The sequence below is a fragment of the Kwoniella dejecticola genome, chromosome 7, assembly GCF_000512565.2.
Source record: "Kwoniella dejecticola CBS 10117 chromosome 7, complete sequence".
In the NCBI taxonomy this organism is placed as follows: domain Eukaryota; kingdom Fungi; phylum Basidiomycota; class Tremellomycetes; order Tremellales; family Cryptococcaceae; genus Kwoniella; species Kwoniella dejecticola.
Genome location: NC_089307.1, coordinates 1,533,237 through 1,554,122, shown reverse-complemented (window position 1 = coordinate 1,554,122; position 20,886 = coordinate 1,533,237). Strand labels below are relative to the sequence as shown.

Below are 20,886 nucleotides of genomic sequence, written 5' to 3'. Positions count from 1 at the left end.
GTGAAATCCATGGATCCGGGAAATATACTTTCAACTGTCCAATCGAACAGTGGGATAACTGGACTGACCGCCGCGCGCGCTCAGGGTGAGAGCGATTTATGGCCTTATCCGGGTCAGGATGTGGCAGGCGACGGTGAGTAAGCATCCCTGTGACCAATGAGCTGATGTCATCTCCAGGCAGCTGCTTTTACCAGTATGCTCCGTAACAGCGTTGTCGATTTCACCATCTGACCGCTCGTCATAATACTTTGGCCTACAGCATATGGGAACAAGACACGCCGATAGGCAGTGAAGCCCTTCGAAGACAGGTAAGCGAGTTCTTGGCAAAGTGATACGATGTCATGCTCATAACCCGCTTCCCTCGGCGACAAGCTCGGTAAGCATTCTTATATGGGGAAGCGCAGATCGCTTGTTGCTGATTCCGACCGCAGGAGATCACGTAGTGGTACAGGAACCCTGGATCAAAGTAATGGCACAAGTCGGTGGCTACTTCATCCTGATAGTGGCAGTCAACCAAGTACGTGGATGAAAGTTGAGGTGTGTGTTAAGCCAATTGAGCTGACGATCCACAAACAGACGGGGAGGAGACCGTACACGATGTTGTATGGCCCTCAGAACGATACAGAGCCGACAGGTGCACCACTCATGGTCTTAGAATTTTACTCGTCGGAGCATGCCACAGGGAGCGGTCATTACGTTGCTTTGGCTGAACAACCCTTTTCGGTGAATAAAGTGAGACTCAGAGCTTTATTTACACATGCGCTTATTGGCGAAGCTGACTGTTCCATAGCTTGCTCAGGAGAAGTTCAGCCAAGATCAACCCACGCCGAGTCCGATTTCGACCCCACCGACACTGAGCAATTCTTCCCTATCGATCAAGCATATAATTCAGGATCCATCTCAACAACTCACATATCCGACGATAATCCCGTGTCTCCCCTTATGACTATGACCGACAATGAAGGACATCCGGCCGGAAACTCGACGGCACCGGACATCAGGGACAATCTTCTGCCGTTCTGGCCATGCCCTTTGAAGACGTGCAATGGTTTGTATCATGTCATAGGTGATCTCCAGAAGCACATCACCGAAAAGCATTCCGAACAAGGTTTGACTATATTTCATTGCACGAAATGCCAATTTGCGACCAACACGGCAAAGAAATTCGAAGATCACTCAAACGCAGAACACAACTTGAAGAACTGCTTTGCATGCCCTGCTCTTCGTAATGATCAGCAGCCATGCGATAAAATGTATCCTAGAGTCACTGCGGTCAGGAACCACGTCAAAGAGGATATCAATCACTGTCTGTACCGACCTCAAGATTATCGCTGTGATATCTGCAATCAGAGATTCGTCACCAAAAATCAGATCTCCAAACATATCGCTAGACATCATCAACCAGATCTCCGGACAGATCGCTAGTCAATGCCAACAACACAGGGCTTGCCTCGAAGGCTGTGGAAGGGTATTCGCCCTTGATGCCTCTATGCGAAAGCATGTGCTCAAGGTACATGCGAAGAAGAAAGATCGAATGTCAATATTGACTCTGCTATATCTTTTCTATTGGCTTTGTCAACTTCTTTGACGCAGTATGGATGCTCACGAGCAGGTCATGATAGACCCGAGCTGGGTGATACACTCTCTGTACTCAGATTAATTCATATATTTCAATTTACAATACATTCGATGTATAAAGTCATAATGGAGTGCTCAACATATTGGTCGGGATGTTCATAACACATACAATTGCTATATTGGGTTGAGAGGTACATTTGTAGACTTATTGATAGTACACCTCGCCGTCCTTTCTTGAAAAGCTGCAACGATCGCCATGGTCAGTCGTGCTGTTCAATGGAAGTGACTGCTCAATAGCGTACCTTAATGGCTTTAATTGACTGGACCACGGCACTTGATCTTTCCGGCTAGAGCTCTGGATTGATGCTCTGAGCGAAGTATAGAGGTGCGGTATCTCTTGCGACACCAAGTGCAAAGTTTTTCTGATCGCAGCGCGAGGCTATTGGCAAACGTCGAGCTGGAAGTGACTCTTGAGGCCTCGAAGGGCTGTGTAGGTCATCACGCAGGTGGGGTATGAACAGACCCAAGGGCGGGCGATTTGATGGCTTGATTGAATGTGTTCTTGTAGAACATTTTCGGTGTGGGAGGTGAAAGGGCAATTTACATCTGGACGAGCGAAGAACGGAATCAGGGGGTAGTAATTCGGTGTTGCTTGTCGATGGTGATGCTTCGTAGAAGCCAAAGTGTCGGCGTGGTGGTTGCAGTGAATGCAGATCCACGGATGAGTTGTGTGGCCGAGTTTGCCGTTGTCATTGACCTCGGTGAGAGGAATGCTGGAACCGTACATGCTAGAGATGATTGTGGTCAAGTTATCTTCTGAAGCTCAGAACTGCGACAAGCTCGTTCTCCTCCAGTTCTTATGAGAGGTGCTGGTGGTCTTTGAAGTCCCCGAATGGGATGGTGCGGGGTGATACTCAAACAAAGAATGTTATGGAGCTGAGGTGATGATTGAAGATAGAAAGTGAATGGAGCTGACACGTTGATTGAAGAAAGTATTTATATGTGTGATGTACAAGAAATGTGTTCCTTTCGCGTTTTACTAGCTGCTCTCCTTTGATGTAGTGATCCGAAAGTGAGTTGACAGGGCCAAGCCTAGTGCTGGTGTGATCCGCGGTCACTCGTGACTGATTTTCCCCGATGATCTTCCTTCTTCCTTTGGTTTGCGCGAAGTGACTTCAGCTATTAATATCATTCGTTCGCCTTCACAATCACCTGTATACGTCTTTATTTGTTACTTGTGTGCATGATCAAAGAAAGGTTACTTCTAACACAGCATACCTCACGTCAGCGCATCCCCGCGCGTGATCCTTGATCTCGTACCAGAAGTTGACTGGACCGATCCTGAGTCCGTGCACTGGCCCTTGCAATTGACGTCAATAGAACGCACCGCTTCTGTCAAATCCAAATGGATATTTAAGACTCCTCTTCTATTCTTCTTTCTACAATCTCCTCTCTTCTTCGTATATTTTTTGCTTCTTCATACATACCGTGTCTTTGCTGTTTCTCATTCACGCTATCAATGAGTTCATATATCGTGCTCACCTGCATGACTATATCAGACTAACATGTTATATTCGGTAGCGAACATGACGAGGAAGATCGAGTCGGCAACATTGAGGATCTTCCTACTCGATCAGGGGATCATCAACACCGGTCTTTAATGGTCGCCCTTCATGTTCTTCTTCCTCACCGAGTCCTTGATATTTCTGATCAATCGATCGATGGTGTTCCCGGCCTTACCCTTCCTCTCGCTCTTTTTCATGGTCGCGTACGATCTACTTCACACAAGGTACTGCCTCCTAAGGTAGGAAGCGCTGCTCCTGGGTAATCCTATACCTTCGAGAGTCTTCCTCGTCAACGGGAATCTCAAATTCGCGAAGATCAGCAAGACGGAACTCGTAGAGGAGGATCTACGGGTGGTCAGTAGGCTATCCCTGATTCCTCGCCGTCTTCGGAGTTCCAATCATCTTCCCCTCCTTCAGTGATGCTTGGAAGTCGCTGAAGACCATCAAGGCCAAAGGAGTGAGTGTCTGAATCGTGAAGGGTATGCACGGCTGACGCCAAGATTCTGTCGGCAGAGAGTAGACGATCTGAAAGAAGCACAAGCTCGTCACGAAGCCTTCTGGAAAGAAACGGACTATCCTACGAAAGAAGTGGTTGATAGATATAAAGAAGTCAAGCAGTCAGTCATCATCCTCCCTTGTACAGTGTTGGCATTCTTTCTGATGCCATACTTGGCGTTTCGTCAGTATGACCTCGGATGCGATCGAATTCCACGAGATCTTCAAAAAAAAATCTAAATGGTATCGAGTAACGCATTGGCCGAAATATCAGAGAACGATGAAGGCGATGCGAGAAGACATCACAAACAAAGAGAAGGAGCTGGGGGTAAGTCAATTCTGCTTGTAGGCTTTCATCGGTCGAACTTTTTTAATCACCATGGAAACAGGGCTGTTGGTGCGAGGCATGATGAAAAGTGTATAGAGAAGAAAGGGAGGAGGGGTGGGATATCGATGCGCCCAAGATTTTTAATCGTTAGCGATCGGCCGGTGTGATCCAATCGATCAGAATATTATCTGTGTCTCTCAGCCTCAACTGTATAACTTACTTGAGTGTGTCTCGCTTATACTGGACGATCGTTTTCCGCTTCTTTAATTGTGTCGATGATTGCCATAAGTATTTCAGAATGTTCGATGCCATTATTGTAGAGCTAGATCCGATCACCTTTGTCCAGAAGAACTCCTGGCCATCTCAGTCATATTCATGCTTCCTACAAGCTAGTCTGACTGATTCGTCCACGCTATTGCGATCATAGCGTGCCGATATTCGCGGCACAGGTTGCCTGTCATGGGTATATGCTTAAAGACAGACACCTATGAGAACAGGCATCTACGTGAGAAAATGTTCATTGCATGATCTTCAGGAGCGTTTTACCTGAAGTCGTGCACATACGCATAAAATCGATGTATGTGTATGCATAAGCAATATATTACAACCAAGATGTTTCTATAGGTTTTGTGTCATCTTATATACCCTTTCCCTTCGCCCAATCCCTACTCAATCTCCAGCATAGATACCCTCCAATTGCCGCACTCACCCCTCCGATCCTGAATATCAGACCAACTGCATCTGGGGAACTCCCTTCCGACGCTAACCCTTCTGCCCTACTCATCAATCGCTTGATCACTTCATCCCCCATCTCAGCAACTACACCTTCCATACCCTCACCCGCAGACGAAGGGTCAGTAACATTACCAGGTAAGGGTATCGTCGTGTGCGGATGATGTGCTGGTAGACCCTTTTCAGGTTCCATCAAGTAAAAGATGATCGAAGAGAGGAAAGTGACAACGAATTGAGGTAACACCAAAAAAACATTATGTATACCTAATATCACCCCAGCTTTATCGGCTGTACTAGGACCTTTCTCCGCCGAGCCGCCTGGATGAGGTGAAGGTGGTCTGGGAGATATCGTTCGGTGATTACTCTGTGTTGACCGTCTAGGCGACACTTCCTCGTCGTCGGAGATTTCCGATCGAGAGTATTCATCGGAATGCCTCAGGATGACGGTGGATCCTAATCCAGGTTCGGGATCCGCTTGTTCGCCTTGTACGATCAAAGGTGATAATCCGCCTTCCAGGGATTTATCGGGTTTTTCTTCGCTGGTCTCTAGCTTCTCCTTCGGCTCGTGATCCTCGTCATCTATCACAAATGACGCTTCATTGGAGTGGACGGGAGGTAAGTCCGAGGATTCTACATGTGGGTCGTACGAGTACCGTGGATTGGAAGAGGTCGAGTGACGTATATCTGTGGAAGGACGAGTTTGTATGATACTGAGTGGCTGGGAACGGTCGATCGTCCCGTCAATGAGGATGAGTTCACCGAGCTGCAGAATTGTTAGCTGATACAGTATTGCGAGTCTTCGGACAAGGAGACTGACCAGTGAATAAGGTGCCCCTAGGGAACCGGTGTGCGATGAGCTCAGGGCAATTTGACAATAGATTAGATCACGACTCACATTGCGACAAAGCCCAGCAAAACCCGGTCGTAGCGATGACAAAGTAAGCACCGCTTACCGTGGTGACGAACCTGCAATACCGTCAATGACGATGCTTCCCGAAGACCATCCCACTCACCAGCTAGCAGCCATGGCACCGGCAAACACAAATTGACTGATCCACCAGACCTTGACCAAAGTCAATCCTTTATATGGTATCTGCCAAGCCGACCCGTCTTTGACCCATTCCACAAGCCCACCAAGCCCGCCAATGGCTTTCTTGACGATGCCTCCGGCCCGGATCTCTTCTCTCGCTCTCTTCCAGATCGCCGAGTTGGGCGGGTTTTCAGGCATGCCGCCTTGACCATTCAACGAGGAGTATTGGTGGGATGCTTCGGGCTGTACTCCAGACTCGGAAACCAGAAACGGGAATCCGATCGAGGTTACTATATTGACTAAGGCTTGCAGTAGTAGGGCTCTTGCTCCTGATCGCACGGCGTCGTTGGCGAAGGTGGTCTCGTCCATTCCTTCGGTAAATGGGACGGAAGCTTTGTAGATCTCCGATACCCAGACAGTAGTGAAGAAGAGGATAGGAAACCAGCCAAGTCTGCGAGCGAATAAGTACGTAAGATAGATCATCGATAATTCGGGCGGCAACTTACGATGCGAAAAACTGGATGAAGCAGATTGTCCGTATGCCCGGCGGAAGGGAGAACATATTATCCCATATCGATTTCAGGTTCGCCTTGAGACTACTCTGCGATTGAGGGCGGCTGAGAATTCATCAGCCGGATACTGCAGAAGTCTCAATACACATTCGACTCACTCATCTCGTAGTAGTATTCGCTCCGTGACAGCCCATGAAGTGAAGGTATGCGTGATCATCAAGATAGCACTGGTCATGAACGACAGAATCTGCAATTGAGTCTTGCCTAGAAACGGCAACACCGGTGGCAAGTCTAGATTCCCACTACACGATGGTCATTGTCAGAGTTAGCCATGTTTGATTAGGTGCTTGTAGATGCCGAATCAGAGAATGGCTCACACGAAAAACCCAAATACACTTCCAAACCCAAACATCCTCCCTGCCCACGCACTCCCTTCCTCCTGTTCCCTCGGCGGGAGGGTGTCAACTACCAACGCTCTATCTGTCGACATCACAGCGTTTATACTGAAATCGATGAGGTAGATCGACCAAACAGCCAATGCGATTGATAACCATTTCCCTCCGCCAACTATACCTGCCAATTCCCTGGTCCAACCTAACATCATCATTGCGAATACGCAGATCACACATCCAGCCAACATGAAGGGCCTTCTTCTTCCCAATGGCGATTTTGATCGATCGGCGAATATACCGATGAGTGGTTGGACGATCAATCCGGATAACGGCCCGGCCATGAATACCAGTGACATGAATGATTTTGACAGGCCCAGTTCAAGGAGATAGGGCGAAGCGTATCCCATCTCTATGGACCATACGCACTGATCGATAAAACATGTCAGCAAGACGTTTTCATAGCAGCCAATTCCAGCCCAGCCCGGTCGATAATACCTTGCTCACCTGTATACCCAGCATGCCGATTGTCAACAACGGTAATCTAGCCCATTTTGGCCCTTTCACATTGGCTGTACCGATCCACTGGACTGCGTGTCTCTCGTTGCCTTGCTCATCGAGGTCGTACTCCTCGTCTCCTCCAGAAGGTGCAAAGAAGGCTCCTCCCGTCATGTGTGAGCAGAGGATTGAGGGTTAGAAGGGAGGTACTTGTGGCGATGTTAAGAGCGTGCCCTCTCGTTGAGGCTGTCCTGGTAAGCAGGACAGGGTATGAGTATATTCACTGACAGATGTGTGTCAAAACGAATGATTCTGGATCTTGCAACGATGAAGTCTCTCGCAGTAGCCTGATGAAAGGAGCAGCATAGGTCGCCAGCAAGCATCGCAGCAAATCCATTCCTACGCGTTTCTCCATTCCATTCCTCGCAGTGGGAGGTACGGTGCCCCATAATTACCAGATTGATTCCGGCTATTCACCGTACCACCGTACATCAACATTGTACCAAGATGGGTTTTTATCCTTTTGAATTTATCATACTTTATCCCGGAAAACCTTGACTCACTCTTCTCCTCCAACAAACCTTTTCGTTTGTCGTTTTTCACCGGCAATACAGAAACATTAACTGTCTTCTACCTTCTCATACAAGTTATATTCACACATTCGACATACCAACCGACCAGGGATCTTATACGTGAGGTCAACACCTAATCCCCTTCCCTAATTCTTAAATAAGCGAACAAACGCAAAAAAAAACATACCGCAAAAATGGCTTCTCAACCTAATCCCAAGGCTTTCCCTTTGGCCAATGCCCAACTTACCAACCAGGTGAGTGTACCATATCAGCTGCGAATAGACTGTGTATTGGTGAAGCAATAAGCTGATTCTGTGCGCCCATAGATTCTCGATTTGATTCAACAAGCTCAACACTACAAACAATTGAAGAAGGGGTGAGTGTCCAAACCGATTCTACTCCACCTCACGATTTGCAAAATCACTTTTACTCCTCATTTGTCTCTTCGTGATCCTCCTACGGTGGAAATCAAACCCATCCCGCACCAAGAGGGGACAACAGCTGACAAGCAGACCTTGTTCAACAGTGCAAACGAAGCTACCAAAACCCTCAACAGAGGTATCTGTGAATTCATAGTCATGACTGCCGATGTCGAGCCTATCGAGATCGTCCTTCACTTGCCCCTGCTGTGCGAAGACAAGAACGTCCCTTATGTCTTCTTACCTTCCAAGACTGCCCTTGGACGAGCTTGCGGTGTATCTAGACCCGTCATCGCCGCTAGTGTCACGACCAACGAAGCTAGGGAGTTGAACGCCCAGATCCAAGCTGTCAAGGTGGGTCGGGTTTTTCGTTTTTTCTTTTTTTTTTTTCCTTTCCCTTCGCGCGTAAGCGTAATTCTTCAGCTTGACATGTATCCGTCCCATCGCTACAAGTGACGGGGTGACGTTGACGGGACGAAGCTGATTCCTTGTGTTTTACTCTATTCTACTTTACTCAATAGAACGAAATCGAGAAACTCCTCATCTAGTCGCAGCGCATATGTTCGTGGACATCTTGTAGAATGAGCATGTTGGTGTTTACGCGACGCGAGGGACTTGCGGTAGATTGACCAAAAGCTGGGAGGATTAGGGAACTGTGTTAGACTTTAATTAGTACTGATGCATAAAATTGAGAAGAACAAGTCATCGTTGAAAGTATGTCATATCACACATGACCAGGAGATCCGTCTACACGAGTAGCAGCCATCGGCAGACTCGATCTAGACTGACCTGACAACATCGGAGCCACGATGAGTGTCACTGGCACTGCAGCACATTCTATTTAACCGACTGCATCACTGCTGATGATCCCGTAGTAACTGTGTGCATGACATCATATTATGTTGACCGAATGTATTAACCATATATACAATGTTATCAATCCCAATCCCATATTGATTATGTAGCCTTTTTACTCAATGGTATTCAAGTCCTCGTAACTGAGTTGATCCTTCAACTTCGCGGCTTTCGATCCGTGCGAAGCCAATTAATGCTTGTACTTGTCCATGAAGTCATTATGGAACTGCTCAAACCTTCCGATAAACTCCTTGGTCTCAGGACACAAAGCAGTCACTCTGAGATGGTATGTTCCAGGTTCTTGACCGAATCCCGATCCCGCTACAGCGCAAATACCCGTCGCATCTGCACACCATGATCGTTCACCTTTACGATCAGCTTCTCGATCATTCATGACATGCGAAGGGTACGGGATTCGTGAGTTCGTGATTTCGTGACTCACCCAAGAGATCCAAGGCATACATCACATCAGCCTCTTTGCCCTTCTTCTTAGCCTCTTCAATCGCTTTCTTCGGCATGTCAATCCTTGGGAAGAGGTACATAGCTCCCTCAGCAGGATTGCACGAGACGCCCTTCATGTTGTTGAAATGCTCAGCCATGAGGTAGGATCGTTCTTTCAGGTTGTTGTGGATCAACGAGGTTTCTTTCTTCCACAGATCATACGATTCCGATCCTTCAGCTGGAGGAGAAACCATCAAGTCCACACCGACCTATTCGTTGGAGGAGCCGAAAATAAGCCATGCAATCGAACAAAGTGACTGGACAAATGAAAGCTGTTCGATGACTTACTTGCCCAGAGACCGGCGGACAAAGGGTGACACTGGCCATCTTGTATACCTGCTCCATCACTTCATCCGAGATGTTCACACATTCAAAGTACCCTCCTCGTCGACCGCATTCTCCCGAGACACCCTTCGAGATCGAGTGGAACGAGACCAGTTCGACCGAGTTGGCGATTTCCTCAGGCATGGATCTCAGGATCTTCTTGAACGAATGGAAAGGTCGGTGCGACGGATCATAGATGTTGGTCTGATACACTTCATCTGCCATGAGGACGATTCCTTCTTCGTAACATAAATGAATGACTTGTTCCATCGCTTCTTTCGACAGGCATGCTCCGGTGGGATTCCCCGGATTTATGATCACAAGTGCTTTGACTGGGGTACCGTTCTTCTTCGCCTCGGATACAGCCTTGAGAAGAGTATCGTGATCCATCGACCAATCTTGGGATTCACTGAGGTAATAAGGTAGTGGCTTGGCGTTTAGGTATGCCAATGTAGCAGTGTAAAGAGGGTATTGGGGGATGGGGATCAGGCATCCATCTCCTTCCTGTAAAGCGATAGAGAGGATGGAGGAGACACCGGCGGAAGCTCCGGCAGTGAGGTAGATCGATTCGGGATCGGCGGGATATCCATCTCGTTCTAAGTTAATCATACGGATCAGTGATTCCGTAATTTGTAAAAGGATCGAATCAGGTTGGAAAGACTCACCCTCGATGAACTTGGCAACCCTCTTTCTGATGGCCAAGACACCCTTCGAATGCGTATAAGCCCCTACACTACCTATCTCCTCATACAGCTTCTTCGCTCGCTCGACGACGTCCGAAGGGTATATCTTCGATATCAATTCCTTCTTATCGGCATCTTGGAACAGCTGAGGGTATTCCAAGAGCGAAATGATCTGTCTCCAATACGTCAATGGCTGTTGGTTCAACCCCTTTTGTTGCGGATTACCGATATTGGCTGTGACTACATGTTTGAAAGGTAATTCCTCGCTCAACGTTTCCACATTGTTCGTATTGCTTCCTGAGCCAGAATGAGGATTCGCTAATTGTTGAGTGTATTTGTCTGCCTTCAAAGCCAATTCTCCTCGTACTGCGTAGTGCACGCCCAAGACAGATGGGTTGATGGTTTTCAGGTTGAGGGCAGGAGCACGGGGAGACATCGTTGAATGCAATGATCGTTTGGTGATTGAGGTTGAGAAGCTAGAAGTTCTGAGAGTCCGCAGAAGGGTGGTCGGCATTTTATCAACGGCAGGATCCAGAAGATTCGATATAGATAGCGATGGATGTTGACGAGTCGGCGGGGGATGTTGAGCGAAAAAAAGTTGCCCGATCCGTTACGTTGATGCGACAGCAGATGCAAGAGGAGCAATGGACGAAAGCAGGGAGATCAGCTCAACTTTCGATGGTACGGTATGTATGGGTATGCGATCAGGCTGTCCAGATCAAGGATCGATGGGAACGGATAAAAAGGATGCAGAAAGGGGTTATCGACACAAGAAGACTACAACCGACTCGAAGTCAACTTACAATTATTCCAACGCTAATTTGGCGAGATCTTGTTTTGTGTTACTACCAATCGGCACGGTGCTCCGCTAATTGATTAGGATTTATTTGTTGATCGGCTAAAACCGTTTCCTAATGATTATTAGAGGAAAGGATGATAAGCGAGAGAGAATCGAGTGCGATAAGAAGCTGACTCGATAAGGGAAGTAGGAGATTGAAGAGGACTTGGGAGATGCGCAAGTGATGTTGAAAGCAGAAAAGTACAAGTCCTTCAGCAAGTCGTTGAATATGGAGAAGGAATGTGAAAGATAATGGTGAACAATGAGTCACGAGACACGCTCTACACTCCGAGGTGTCTCAGTCTGATACAGCTAGCTAGCTGCAGGATATTATCGGCTACGGCCGGACCAATGATGCCGAGTCCCGGTATAATTTCCAATACAGGAGTATAACGTATACGTTACTCACCTGGAACCGCTTGCTTACTATCTGTCAAGTATGATAAATGTGATCGCAACCTTGGGTGCTCACCGTCCTCTTTATATACATGCAATCATGGTGACTCCACACAGCTGACTTTCTGAGATGATACTGATACGGATCGTCCTTTGAACGACTTGATCCGATCGGTCCTTTGAGGGAATATGACATATACCTCATCCAGCACCGACTCGAGTAGAAGCAGAAGACATGTCATGTCACTGCCTTCTTTGCATCCTTTCAGAACAGAGGAAGTACCTTCCACGTGGCTGGACTCGAGACACGAGCGAGTTCCAAAGGTGTCTTCAACACTTCTTTGTGTAACAGGATACATACTATGACATGATATAACATGGCAGACTAAACATACAACAATGTCAACCTCTCCGCTCCGTACTATAAGCTCTCTCCCATCCCCCACAAGCTCTAGCCCGTGCATGAGTATGAGCCCTGTGTACTTTATACTTTCTTTACGACTCTATCAATTCCATTCTCCTCGATCCTGTGAATATACATCCATGCATCAGCGTGACTCCCGCGCCCACTCAACTCTTTCCTGCTTCACTAAAGCCACTTCCCACGCAATACCGCCCGAAGGCGTTTCGTCTCGTCTCGTCATAAAGGATTCTATCGTACACACACATTGATGATATATGAGATGTGCTGACTCACCATCATCCGACTCTCATTCGCATTCGGCGAACCTGCCCCCGCCCCTGCCCCCCCACCAGCTTTGTTCCTATTCTCAGCTGCTAATTTCGCTGATAATTGTCCTGCTTTCGGATTCGACGTGTTTACACCTTTCTTCTGGGACTACATTGGTCCACCCAGGACATTAGCGTGCTTATTTATCATTTGTATAATCACACAGTCTTATTCTGAGTATCCCCCTTTACGACCGAGAGTCTCCGTTCCCTCTCGTCTCGGCTTCAGAATCAGTCTCTTTCTGGCTCTGAATACTTGATGACCCGAAGGACACGTTGCCATGCCTATGGCTATCGCAAGAGAGACCACACCGCACTCACAGCCTTCGCTCTTTCCTCGGCAGCTTTCAAAGCCCTCTCCCTCGGATCTCCGTCATTATCAACGGCTACTAGACCCCCACCGACAGTCCGAGGTGGTTCGTTGTTGTTATTCCGCCTTGTAGTCCCAGTCTGAGTCTGTTGAGCAGGTGTTTTCGGTGGACCGGAACCTAGTTTTTGGCCTTGAGAGGGTTTATGGGACGACGATGGGTCGGAGAAACAATTCCCCATTGCGCAGTGGATGCGGTACTAGGGTCGGGTGGGATTCGGGAGACGAGGGCAGAGATAAAGGACAATGTACGAGGGAAATCGGTCTACTCTGAAGGAAATTGAGTTGCGTTTTGCTCGAGCAAGGCTTCGGGCGTTTGAGTGATTAATGTGCGGCGCCAGGTGGACTATTTGAGTTGAATGATGTGTTCGCCGATGAGAGGGTCAGATTGAGGCTATGGGGTACAGTCTGGACTGAGAGACTGCGCAAGTGCAATGCATCGAGAAACGTCAACAATGCTTCGCCTTGTCCTTATAACAGTGCCGGCCACCGTACTGCCAAGACATGAAGCCGGACATGAGTTTCTGACGATTACGTAATAATGGCGCATTCCTGATTTTCTCGATGCGTGATATACTTGTGATCATAAGTCGATACATGAGATGTGAAGTGGTAGACTGAAATGTATTATGTATTATGGACTACTGAATATCCTATCAAGATGGCTCGAAGAGTCATCCAGGAACTAACCTCGAGTATGAACTCGTATGATATGAGGTTGCCCTCGACCACAATGCCCTCTTCATCTGAATCGGCACCTCCTGCCTTTCGCGACATCCGCGTACTAAACCCCTTCCCTCACTCGAATGTTACTGCGCAATTCACATTCCGCTCACCAATACGAGTCCCGCTTACTCGGCAGGCTCGCTGAGCTTCTCCCATTCGGTCCCACTCCCTTGGCTCGCACTATTTGGACTAGGCGCATCCCCGCTGACAGGCGAAGCATCGTCGATGTCAGCTACAGAGGCTTGAGCGGGAGGCGGAATAGCGCCTGCGCCTGGTCCTGAAGCGGCGGAAGCGCCAGATAGGGAAGTGAGTTCGATGAGGAGGGCCCAGACGGGTGGGGGAACGACTCTTTGGTAGACTGTGACAATAAAGGTAGATTAGCATTCTGCTCTGGAATTCTTGTCAATGGAATGCGAAAGGGAATGATTGAGCTGGTCATACGGAGAGATAAAAGGGCAGTAACTCACTGCCTAATAATTCTAATGGTTGAGGATACACTCTCAAAGCTCGGTAGAAGTGCGAAGCGGATTGAACTTGGTAGTCGGGACCCATGGTAGCCAATTTTTCACCCTCGGCAACTTGTTCTTGGAAATAAGCTTCTTGTTGTTCGGGCGTCGTAGGAGGGGCTTCATTCTGGATAGTGATGAGTGCTTCACGGAGGAGCTACGGTTCATGGATACGCTATTAGAATATCGTAATCTCGATACGTCTCGGAAGGACAAGCGCGCACCTTGGAATTCCTCTCTTTCTCAGCTTTCGATTGGGCTTCAGCAGCTACAGCCAATTTCTTATGTTGTTTCTCTGTCAGAATAATTCCAAGCACGAGGAATCAGCACTGGAAGGACACTCCATGCTAAACTGCAGTCTTCCATCTCGTTCAATCATTCAATCGTTCCAAGGGGAGGGCGTACTCACTGAGCCCTTTTCGGAACTCGGCAGAATGCCTTCTCATATAATCGAAGTACACTGCATACCCAAGAAATCCAGTGACGGCTACTGCTGCTGTGGCTCCAGCGATTCGGATAGGCGTAGAGGCGGACATCTTGCTGATTCGTTGATCTTGATGCTATTTCCAAACGATTAAAAAAGACGTTTATCGATGTCTGTCTTGAACGACAATAGCAGTGACGAAGGTGGACAAGAGTGATGCTTGATTGATGGAAAATTCCGTTTGTGGCATCGGCTGGTCATAGATTTTATCTATTCCCCCTGCCTTTCTAAGATCTTGGTTGATTATGTAATATAGTGGCGAATTAATGGAATCCGGGCTCACTTGCAGCTGGGCTCCTGCAAGGCAAGCTTGGATTTTATGACAACATATTATTGTGACCTGACATTGTTGTGGTAGCAGACAACGATCATCTCCTCATCTCGGACTTCCCAAGATCGCTCACTCATGATATAGCATTAAGTCCACGACAAAAACTATGTCAAGCTCAACACCATCAACCAAAGGTGTATATATCCCTCCACATCTCCGTAATCGACCCTCCTCGTCTCCATCTCCTTCATCCTCACGAAGAAGTCAACCTCCGGCAACACCCCCTTCCGGTCAAAGATCTTACGCTTCCGCACCAGACAGAAATCATAGATCACCATGGGCACCTTCTTCCTCGAGCTCATCGAGCCACCCAGGCCGAAGTTTCTTCATGGGCGCCAACAACAATAACCTGAATCCTTCGCCCAGTGGTAGAAACGATAGTCCGAGTATATCCAGTCCCGGAAGAAATGCCGACAATAGGAATAGAAATGGTCCGTCAGCTTCGTCAAGTGGCTACTCTTCCAGTCCATCATTGTATGTTTATGGGGATAGTTTTGTGGGACCGTTCAAGCTTTTAAGGGAGGATAGCGTTAGGGTACAGACCTTCAAGGGATCTTCCGCGAAGGTGAGCTGAATGCGTTGATGATTTCCCATCTGCTGACGCCATACGGTTGAAATTCCACTAGGGTCTCAATAATCCCAAGTCCATCAAGCAGGTCTCGAGAGATCTTTTGCCCCTCATGAATGGCCTGTTGGCTCCTCCGCCGTATGCTTACATGCCATCGGCAGGCAGATGGGTCATGCTGATTTTCGGGAATGTCAGTAATAACCATCCCGCGGAGAGTCAACGGAGCTGACGATACAATATAGGTGGATCTGCAAATAAATTATCTATGGCAACTTGCCAATAAACCGATATCTCACTTATCGTTCCCCCTTGACCGTAATAGCCCACCGATCAAATCGAGTGACGAGGAAGACGAAGACCCAGACGATTTTCCCTCTAGTCAATCGCGATCGCGCAGATCGTCCAACGTCCTTGCAACAGCCACGGAAACTTCAGCTCGTGGTCCAGCCTTAGGACCCGAATTATTCGTCGAAGGTGTGGTCAAAGCTTATACAGCATGGCTGGAAAGGGAAATCATCAATGGACCCATCGGAGAGCGCCTAACCGAAAATTTGAAGCAGAACGATCCGAAGAATACAACCGCCTCGCCTGGTGTATTCAGACGCAAGGCGCCTCCTTCAAAGGTGTTGATCGCTGCGGCTTTACCCCCTTTGGTAGAGGATGAGCTGTTACCTAGGATCCCCGAAAAATATGTTGAAAGGTTAGAAGAGGATCATTCGAAGGCTCAGAAAGCTTTCGAGCGGTCAAATGGAAACGGACACGGCAGTGTATCACCAATAAGGGGTTCTGGCTCGCCTACGCCTGCCTCTCGACAAACGAGAATTGGAGATGATGCGTTAGAAGTTGGATTATCTACGTTATCCGTATCGGACGATGCACCACCCAAAAGTCCAAGTTCACCAAAATCAACCTCATCATCAAGCAATTCCACCAACTCCACATTATTCGACTCGCAACGAACAGACCCTTCAACAGCTACTACTGTCTCCTCTTTTGAATCAGCTTTGCTCTCAACTATAACTTCGCCTTTGCCAAAAGATGCGTCGGCTTCCTCAGACAAGACGTCAGTGGAAGATTTACTGAAACATGATCCACCGTTATGTACCCTGCCCGTAAGGGTGAGTATGACGAACAGATATAACGATCTCATGAGGGCTTTCTGCGAGAGATACCCAGATATTCTAGAATTCATAGATATAACGGATCAAATGAAATTGGGATCGGAAGCACCTTCGATACATGGAGAAGTGGATAGGGGTGTGTGGGCGTGTCCTGTTGATCCGACAAATGTACATCCTCTCTGGGAACCTACTTTACCTCTGTGGAAGGATGAGCTAAAGAAGGTCGGTCTGCCGACGGATACGTGGAGGATCAGTGAAGATGCAGAAGAGACTTTCAGGGCGTATGAGGTGGATAAGCGAAGAAGGACGGAGAAGCGGGGCGATCAGAGGAATGTTGGTGTGGTTGGAGACAGGATCAAGCTTAGAGATGAGTAAGTCGACAGATCAGACAACGGAGAATCGAGAATGGTATTGGAGAAGAAAAAACATCAAGAATCGAGACAGATGAAATCGAGATTTGGAAGTCAAGGTGAAATTATTAATTAGATTGGTTTCTTGCTTTCTGCCGAGTTGAGGACGTTGTATATTCGTATATTCGATAAATATCATCATACTCGGAACATTACTATTCAGTTGCATGTTGTATAGCATTTAGGAGAATGGATGTGTATGCATGGTGACATATTGCGAGGTTGACCAGGGTACGGATCACGATTATTCAGATGCCTCAGTATTTCTGCCGACTGATTTCGTGTGACCATCTGACTATGCTCGATTTCGCATGGACACTACTTGTTGTACCTTTGTTCGGACCTAAAGCATGGTTATAGCATGTCAGCTACCGAATGTCTGTATGACAGCCAGATGAGTTGGGTAATGTAAGGATTCCCGTCCTCCTTCCTCTCAGAAAGGTGAGGCGCATCCGAGGGACCCAATTTCCGTGCATTATGGCACTCGTTGCAATCGTGCAAATGCACGAAGAGCAGCTCGAGAGACAGATGAGGATCAATAGCCTTTGACTTGACTTAGACTCAGACTCAAAAGGCTCAGACTCACCATCTCCTTGAACCTCCTTCGATGTCGTTCCGAGATCAACCTCCTCCTTCTCACACTCGGCTTCTCATGGAATTCCTGCAACCTCAACTCCTTCTTCAAATTACTCTGCCTCAACAGGCCCTGTAATCTCTTATAACTACTCGTGAACTCGCCTCCTCGGGGTACAGTTATAGATCTGCCTGTTGCGACGGTCGTTGGGAATCCCCACGAACTGTTATACTTGTATTGCCCTGGAGGTGGGGATGGTGATAAGGCTGGCGGTCTACTGATGGCTGATAAGGTTTTCCACCATGTTTCGGGGTCTGTATTTCTATCGTCTGAGGTCAGGTTGTCGAATCGAAGTTTACTGAATGGGTCCGAAGGTTTTGGAGATGGGTTTCCTGTCGATTGGGTAAGGCTGGAAGAGGCGGAGGAGGAAGGGGGGTTAGCGAATAATTCGCCTGATTTCGGAGGGTTCGGATTGGCACTGGGTGTGGGTTGATCGGATGAGATGGTAGAGTTGAATCGGATCAATTGGGAAGCCGGTAATATCGGGAGAAGTCTGGAAGCTGACGATGAGGAGGAAGCAACGCTTCGAAGAAGACTTGAGCGGATGAGAGATGACATGATGCCCTTGCAGTCTGTATCTTGATGGTATTTCAGCGTGTTCTCGCTCGTGCTATCGTGCGGCTCGAATGGTTCAGGCCTGATCTTGGATCCTTGAAATTGTTGTCGAGCTTGTAGGATAATGCGAGACAAGTAAATGCAAGTTCAGCGGAAAGTTGAAATAGCGAAATAGCGAAATAGCGAAATAACGCTGAAGCAGACGAAAGGAAGGACGGGATAAAATGACATAAATTCGCATGTCGGAATATTCACTCGCCGTTGTATCGCTCGGTGGAGGACAACCACTTCTGTTCAACGTGTCTGCTTTTCCCAATTCCCAATTCTCTTTGTCTTCGCCAGCGAAATTCACCAGCAAATCCACGACACAGGCTTCAGACGATGCTCCTCAGCTCACTGAGCATACTGATCTTCGCGCCGATATACAGCACCGTCTCAAAGAAGACTCCGCAAATTTCACACGATGACGCTTTTTACGAATCGCTAACTCTCCATCCATTACCGGACGGGCGCATGTCCGTGCTCTTCGAGTTCGAGACGATATTCTCGTCCCCAGGAGCGTCAGGCTCAATACGTGAGTCTGATCAATTCAAAAGACCGCTCCACCAGAGCCTCCTCAGATGAATGAGGCTGACAAGCTGATATCACTGCAACTCAGCTCAATCACATCATTCGCTCACACCTCCCGCCCTGCTTCTCCCGCTAGCAGCTAACAACGTATCGGAATTGACGATCTCCTTCACTTCCGGATGGGACCAAGGACGATCGTCTGCCGCCGGATTACTCAACTTTGAGTCGTCTGGCGGAGGCGGTGAGATACGAGGATGGCTGAAAGATGGTAACGATGTAGAACAACGCTGGAGCGCAGTCACGAATGCGTTGGGTGGGCTGTTCTGCGCTGGACTGGGGCCAAAGGATGTAGGGGACAATGTGAGGGACTTCGGAGGTATATATCCGCCCAAGGCGGACTTCGAGAGTGAGTAAGCTCGATGATTTGTGCTATCCCTCTGGTCGGACCTGACATCTCATAAACGTGATCGCTCGAATTGAATTTACAAAGGCTGGGGCTGATTTTGAAACTTGACCAGATGCGACTCACTTTCTACTATCTCATCCGGAGTCACACCTTTGTACAGAGAATCTTACCCCCTTTCTTTCATTACTCCCCTCAAAAGGTCTTTCAGGCATCTCAGCGTTGTTGGCTCAGCCCGGTATAATATTCAGCTGGGCATCGCAATCTGAGGGCATAGAGGTCCTTATGCCTTCTCCATCCAGCAATGGCATTGGCAGATGGAAAGGATGGTGGGAAGGTGTCATCGATCTCGTTCCCGAGAAAGGCGGTAGTCGGCGAACCTCAATTTGGAAGATTTTCAACAAGCATATTCCGAAACCTTTCGCGGAGGCACAAACGTCGGTTTTGAGGCTGATAGTAGAGGATGACGATATGCGAGCTGAGCCCCACGGAACGGAAAGAGAAGACTGGATAGATGGAAAAGTGAGGACAATCGTTGAGTGGGATCTGCAGGATCAAAAGGTGATAGGGGGTGATATCGAGTTCTTCTGGGAGGGGGAAAATTCTTTCCAATATCGTGAGCGCAGCTGGAAAATACCGGCCCAAGAGTCCTCCAGCTGAGCCTATACTATTAGCTCGGACTATCGATCCTCCTCCGATTACCGTGACCCGCACTGTCGTTGACAAATCAGCCTCGGATGGTACTTTCAAAATCATCATCTTGAACAACGATGGTTATGAACGCAGGGCGATATATTCCGAGATTTGGCCATGGTGGGTCAAAGGCTGGATGAGCGAGGTGTATGTACTAGTCGCAGAGGAGAAACGACGTGAGATTGGCTGTTTTCTCTGTATGGGAGGAATGTTACAGCTGACCTCTCCAGCCTCAGCTGGATTACTAGAACAGCTCTCTTACAACCCCTCAACTCCACCGAAAATATCAACTACAACCTTACATTTCCACTTGACTATACCTGCCAGTTCGAAGCTGGTCCTCAGAATACCGTTCAGCAAGTTGACCTTGAAATACACGGAACATCGGCCGGATGCTGAACGGGGCATAGAGATCCCTTCAGGCGTCTTGACGTTGTTAGATACTTTACCTGAATCGCGCACACCCACAGCCAAAAATGGCGGTGACAGTGAGACTGTGAACTCTCGAAGAACAGGTAGAAAGAGGATATATACCAATCGATTGCTATTGGATGTGCCCACGCCGGACTTCTCGATGCCGTACAACGTCATCATCATGAGTAGTACGGTCATGGCTGTCTTTTTTGGGCTAATGCAGGGTGCGCTCACGAGGAAATGGGGCTGGGTGGAGATCGCACCTGCGGGCAAGAAGGCAAAGAACCAGATAGACGTCGACCATATAAAGAGCGAGTGAACATACCAACCTTCGCTCTGCTTTTTGCAAGAGTGTCCGCCATGCATTGCTTGAATTGGAACAGAACCTCTGCGCCAATGTACTCGTGATCTTACAGACCTTACGTTTCAAGTCCGGATGGGAACACAAGGACGGACGGGTGGAGGATGATACGGGCCGAATGGGAGGCGGAAAGAGGCGAAAGGGTGCGGGGGCGGGCGGAGGCGAAACGGGAACGAGGATGCTATGGACCGAGCGCAAGGGCGAAGAAGGGAAGAGAAAGAGACCGGGGACGGGGACGGGGTGAGGGGCAGAGGCAGATGATGGGATGAGAGGATGTGAATCAGGTGGGTGAGTGGGAA

At 48.2% G+C, this 20,886-nt stretch overlaps 9 protein-coding genes across 9 annotated transcripts; 4 read left to right on the top strand and 5 right to left on the bottom strand.

Annotated features, from left to right (window-relative positions):
* Nucleotides 1-9: 9 nt before the first annotated feature.
* On the top strand, nt 10-946 carry I303_106204 (uncharacterized protein; the record flags this gene model as incomplete). Its single annotated transcript, XM_065969328.1, has 4 exons — nt 10-133; nt 432-517; nt 577-732; nt 791-946. 4 exons carry the CDS (start codon nt 10-12, stop codon nt 944-946), a joined length of 522 nt encoding a protein of 173 aa, XP_065825400.1.
* A 3,657-nt stretch (nt 947-4,603) lies between these two features.
* Nucleotides 4,604-7,301, bottom strand: I303_106203 (uncharacterized protein; the record flags this gene model as incomplete). The annotated part of the gene is made up of 8 exons (XM_018409504.1): nt 4,604-5,382; nt 5,594-5,664; nt 5,712-5,808; nt 5,938-6,179; nt 6,235-6,345; nt 6,399-6,542; nt 6,618-7,057; nt 7,137-7,301. 8 exons carry the CDS (start codon nt 7,299-7,301, stop codon nt 4,604-4,606), a joined length of 2,049 nt encoding a protein of 682 aa, XP_018261777.1.
* A 592-nt stretch (nt 7,302-7,893) lies between these two features.
* I303_106202 (ribonucleoprotein-associated protein) lies at nt 7,894-8,666 on the top strand (the record flags this gene model as incomplete). Its single annotated transcript, XM_018409503.1, has 4 exons — nt 7,894-7,953; nt 8,026-8,075; nt 8,226-8,472; nt 8,640-8,666. 4 exons carry the CDS (start codon nt 7,894-7,896, stop codon nt 8,664-8,666), a joined length of 384 nt encoding a protein of 127 aa, XP_018261776.1.
* A 497-nt stretch (nt 8,667-9,163) lies between these two features.
* On the bottom strand, nt 9,164-10,995 carry I303_106201 (uncharacterized protein; the record flags this gene model as incomplete). The annotated part of the gene is made up of 4 exons (XM_018409502.1): nt 9,164-9,318; nt 9,416-9,683; nt 9,763-10,394; nt 10,464-10,995. The coding sequence occupies 4 exons, from the start codon at nt 10,993-10,995 to the stop codon at nt 9,164-9,166; spliced, it is 1,587 nt and encodes a 528-aa protein (XP_018261775.1).
* Nucleotides 10,996-12,221: 1,226 nt separating this feature from the next.
* I303_106200 (uncharacterized protein) lies at nt 12,222-12,993 on the bottom strand (the record flags this gene model as incomplete). Its single annotated transcript, XM_018409501.1, has 3 exons — nt 12,222-12,242; nt 12,413-12,553; nt 12,766-12,993. The coding sequence occupies 3 exons, from the start codon at nt 12,991-12,993 to the stop codon at nt 12,222-12,224; spliced, it is 390 nt and encodes a 129-aa protein (XP_018261774.1).
* A 669-nt stretch (nt 12,994-13,662) lies between these two features.
* Nucleotides 13,663-14,579, bottom strand: I303_106199 (uncharacterized protein; the record flags this gene model as incomplete). Its single annotated transcript, XM_018409500.1, has 4 exons — nt 13,663-13,895; nt 14,005-14,200; nt 14,268-14,338; nt 14,453-14,579. The coding sequence occupies 4 exons, from the start codon at nt 14,577-14,579 to the stop codon at nt 13,663-13,665; spliced, it is 627 nt and encodes a 208-aa protein (XP_018261773.1).
* Nucleotides 14,580-14,964: 385 nt separating this feature from the next.
* On the top strand, nt 14,965-16,922 carry I303_106198 (uncharacterized protein; the record flags this gene model as incomplete). The annotated part of the gene is made up of 3 exons (XM_018409499.1): nt 14,965-15,423; nt 15,485-15,616; nt 15,669-16,922. 3 exons carry the CDS (start codon nt 14,965-14,967, stop codon nt 16,920-16,922), a joined length of 1,845 nt encoding a protein of 614 aa, XP_018261772.1.
* A 330-nt stretch (nt 16,923-17,252) lies between these two features.
* I303_106197 (ribosomal protein S21) lies at nt 17,253-18,149 on the bottom strand (the record flags this gene model as incomplete). Its single annotated transcript, XM_018409498.1, has 2 exons — nt 17,253-17,300; nt 17,544-18,149. 2 exons carry the CDS (start codon nt 18,147-18,149, stop codon nt 17,253-17,255), a joined length of 654 nt encoding a protein of 217 aa, XP_018261771.1.
* A 378-nt stretch (nt 18,150-18,527) lies between these two features.
* On the top strand, nt 18,528-20,545 carry I303_106196 (uncharacterized protein; the record flags this gene model as incomplete). The annotated part of the gene is made up of 5 exons (XM_065969327.1): nt 18,528-18,720; nt 18,805-19,122; nt 19,235-19,735; nt 19,794-19,988; nt 20,049-20,545. The coding sequence occupies 5 exons, from the start codon at nt 18,528-18,530 to the stop codon at nt 20,543-20,545; spliced, it is 1,704 nt and encodes a 567-aa protein (XP_065825399.1).
* Nucleotides 20,546-20,886: the final 341 nt, after the last annotated feature.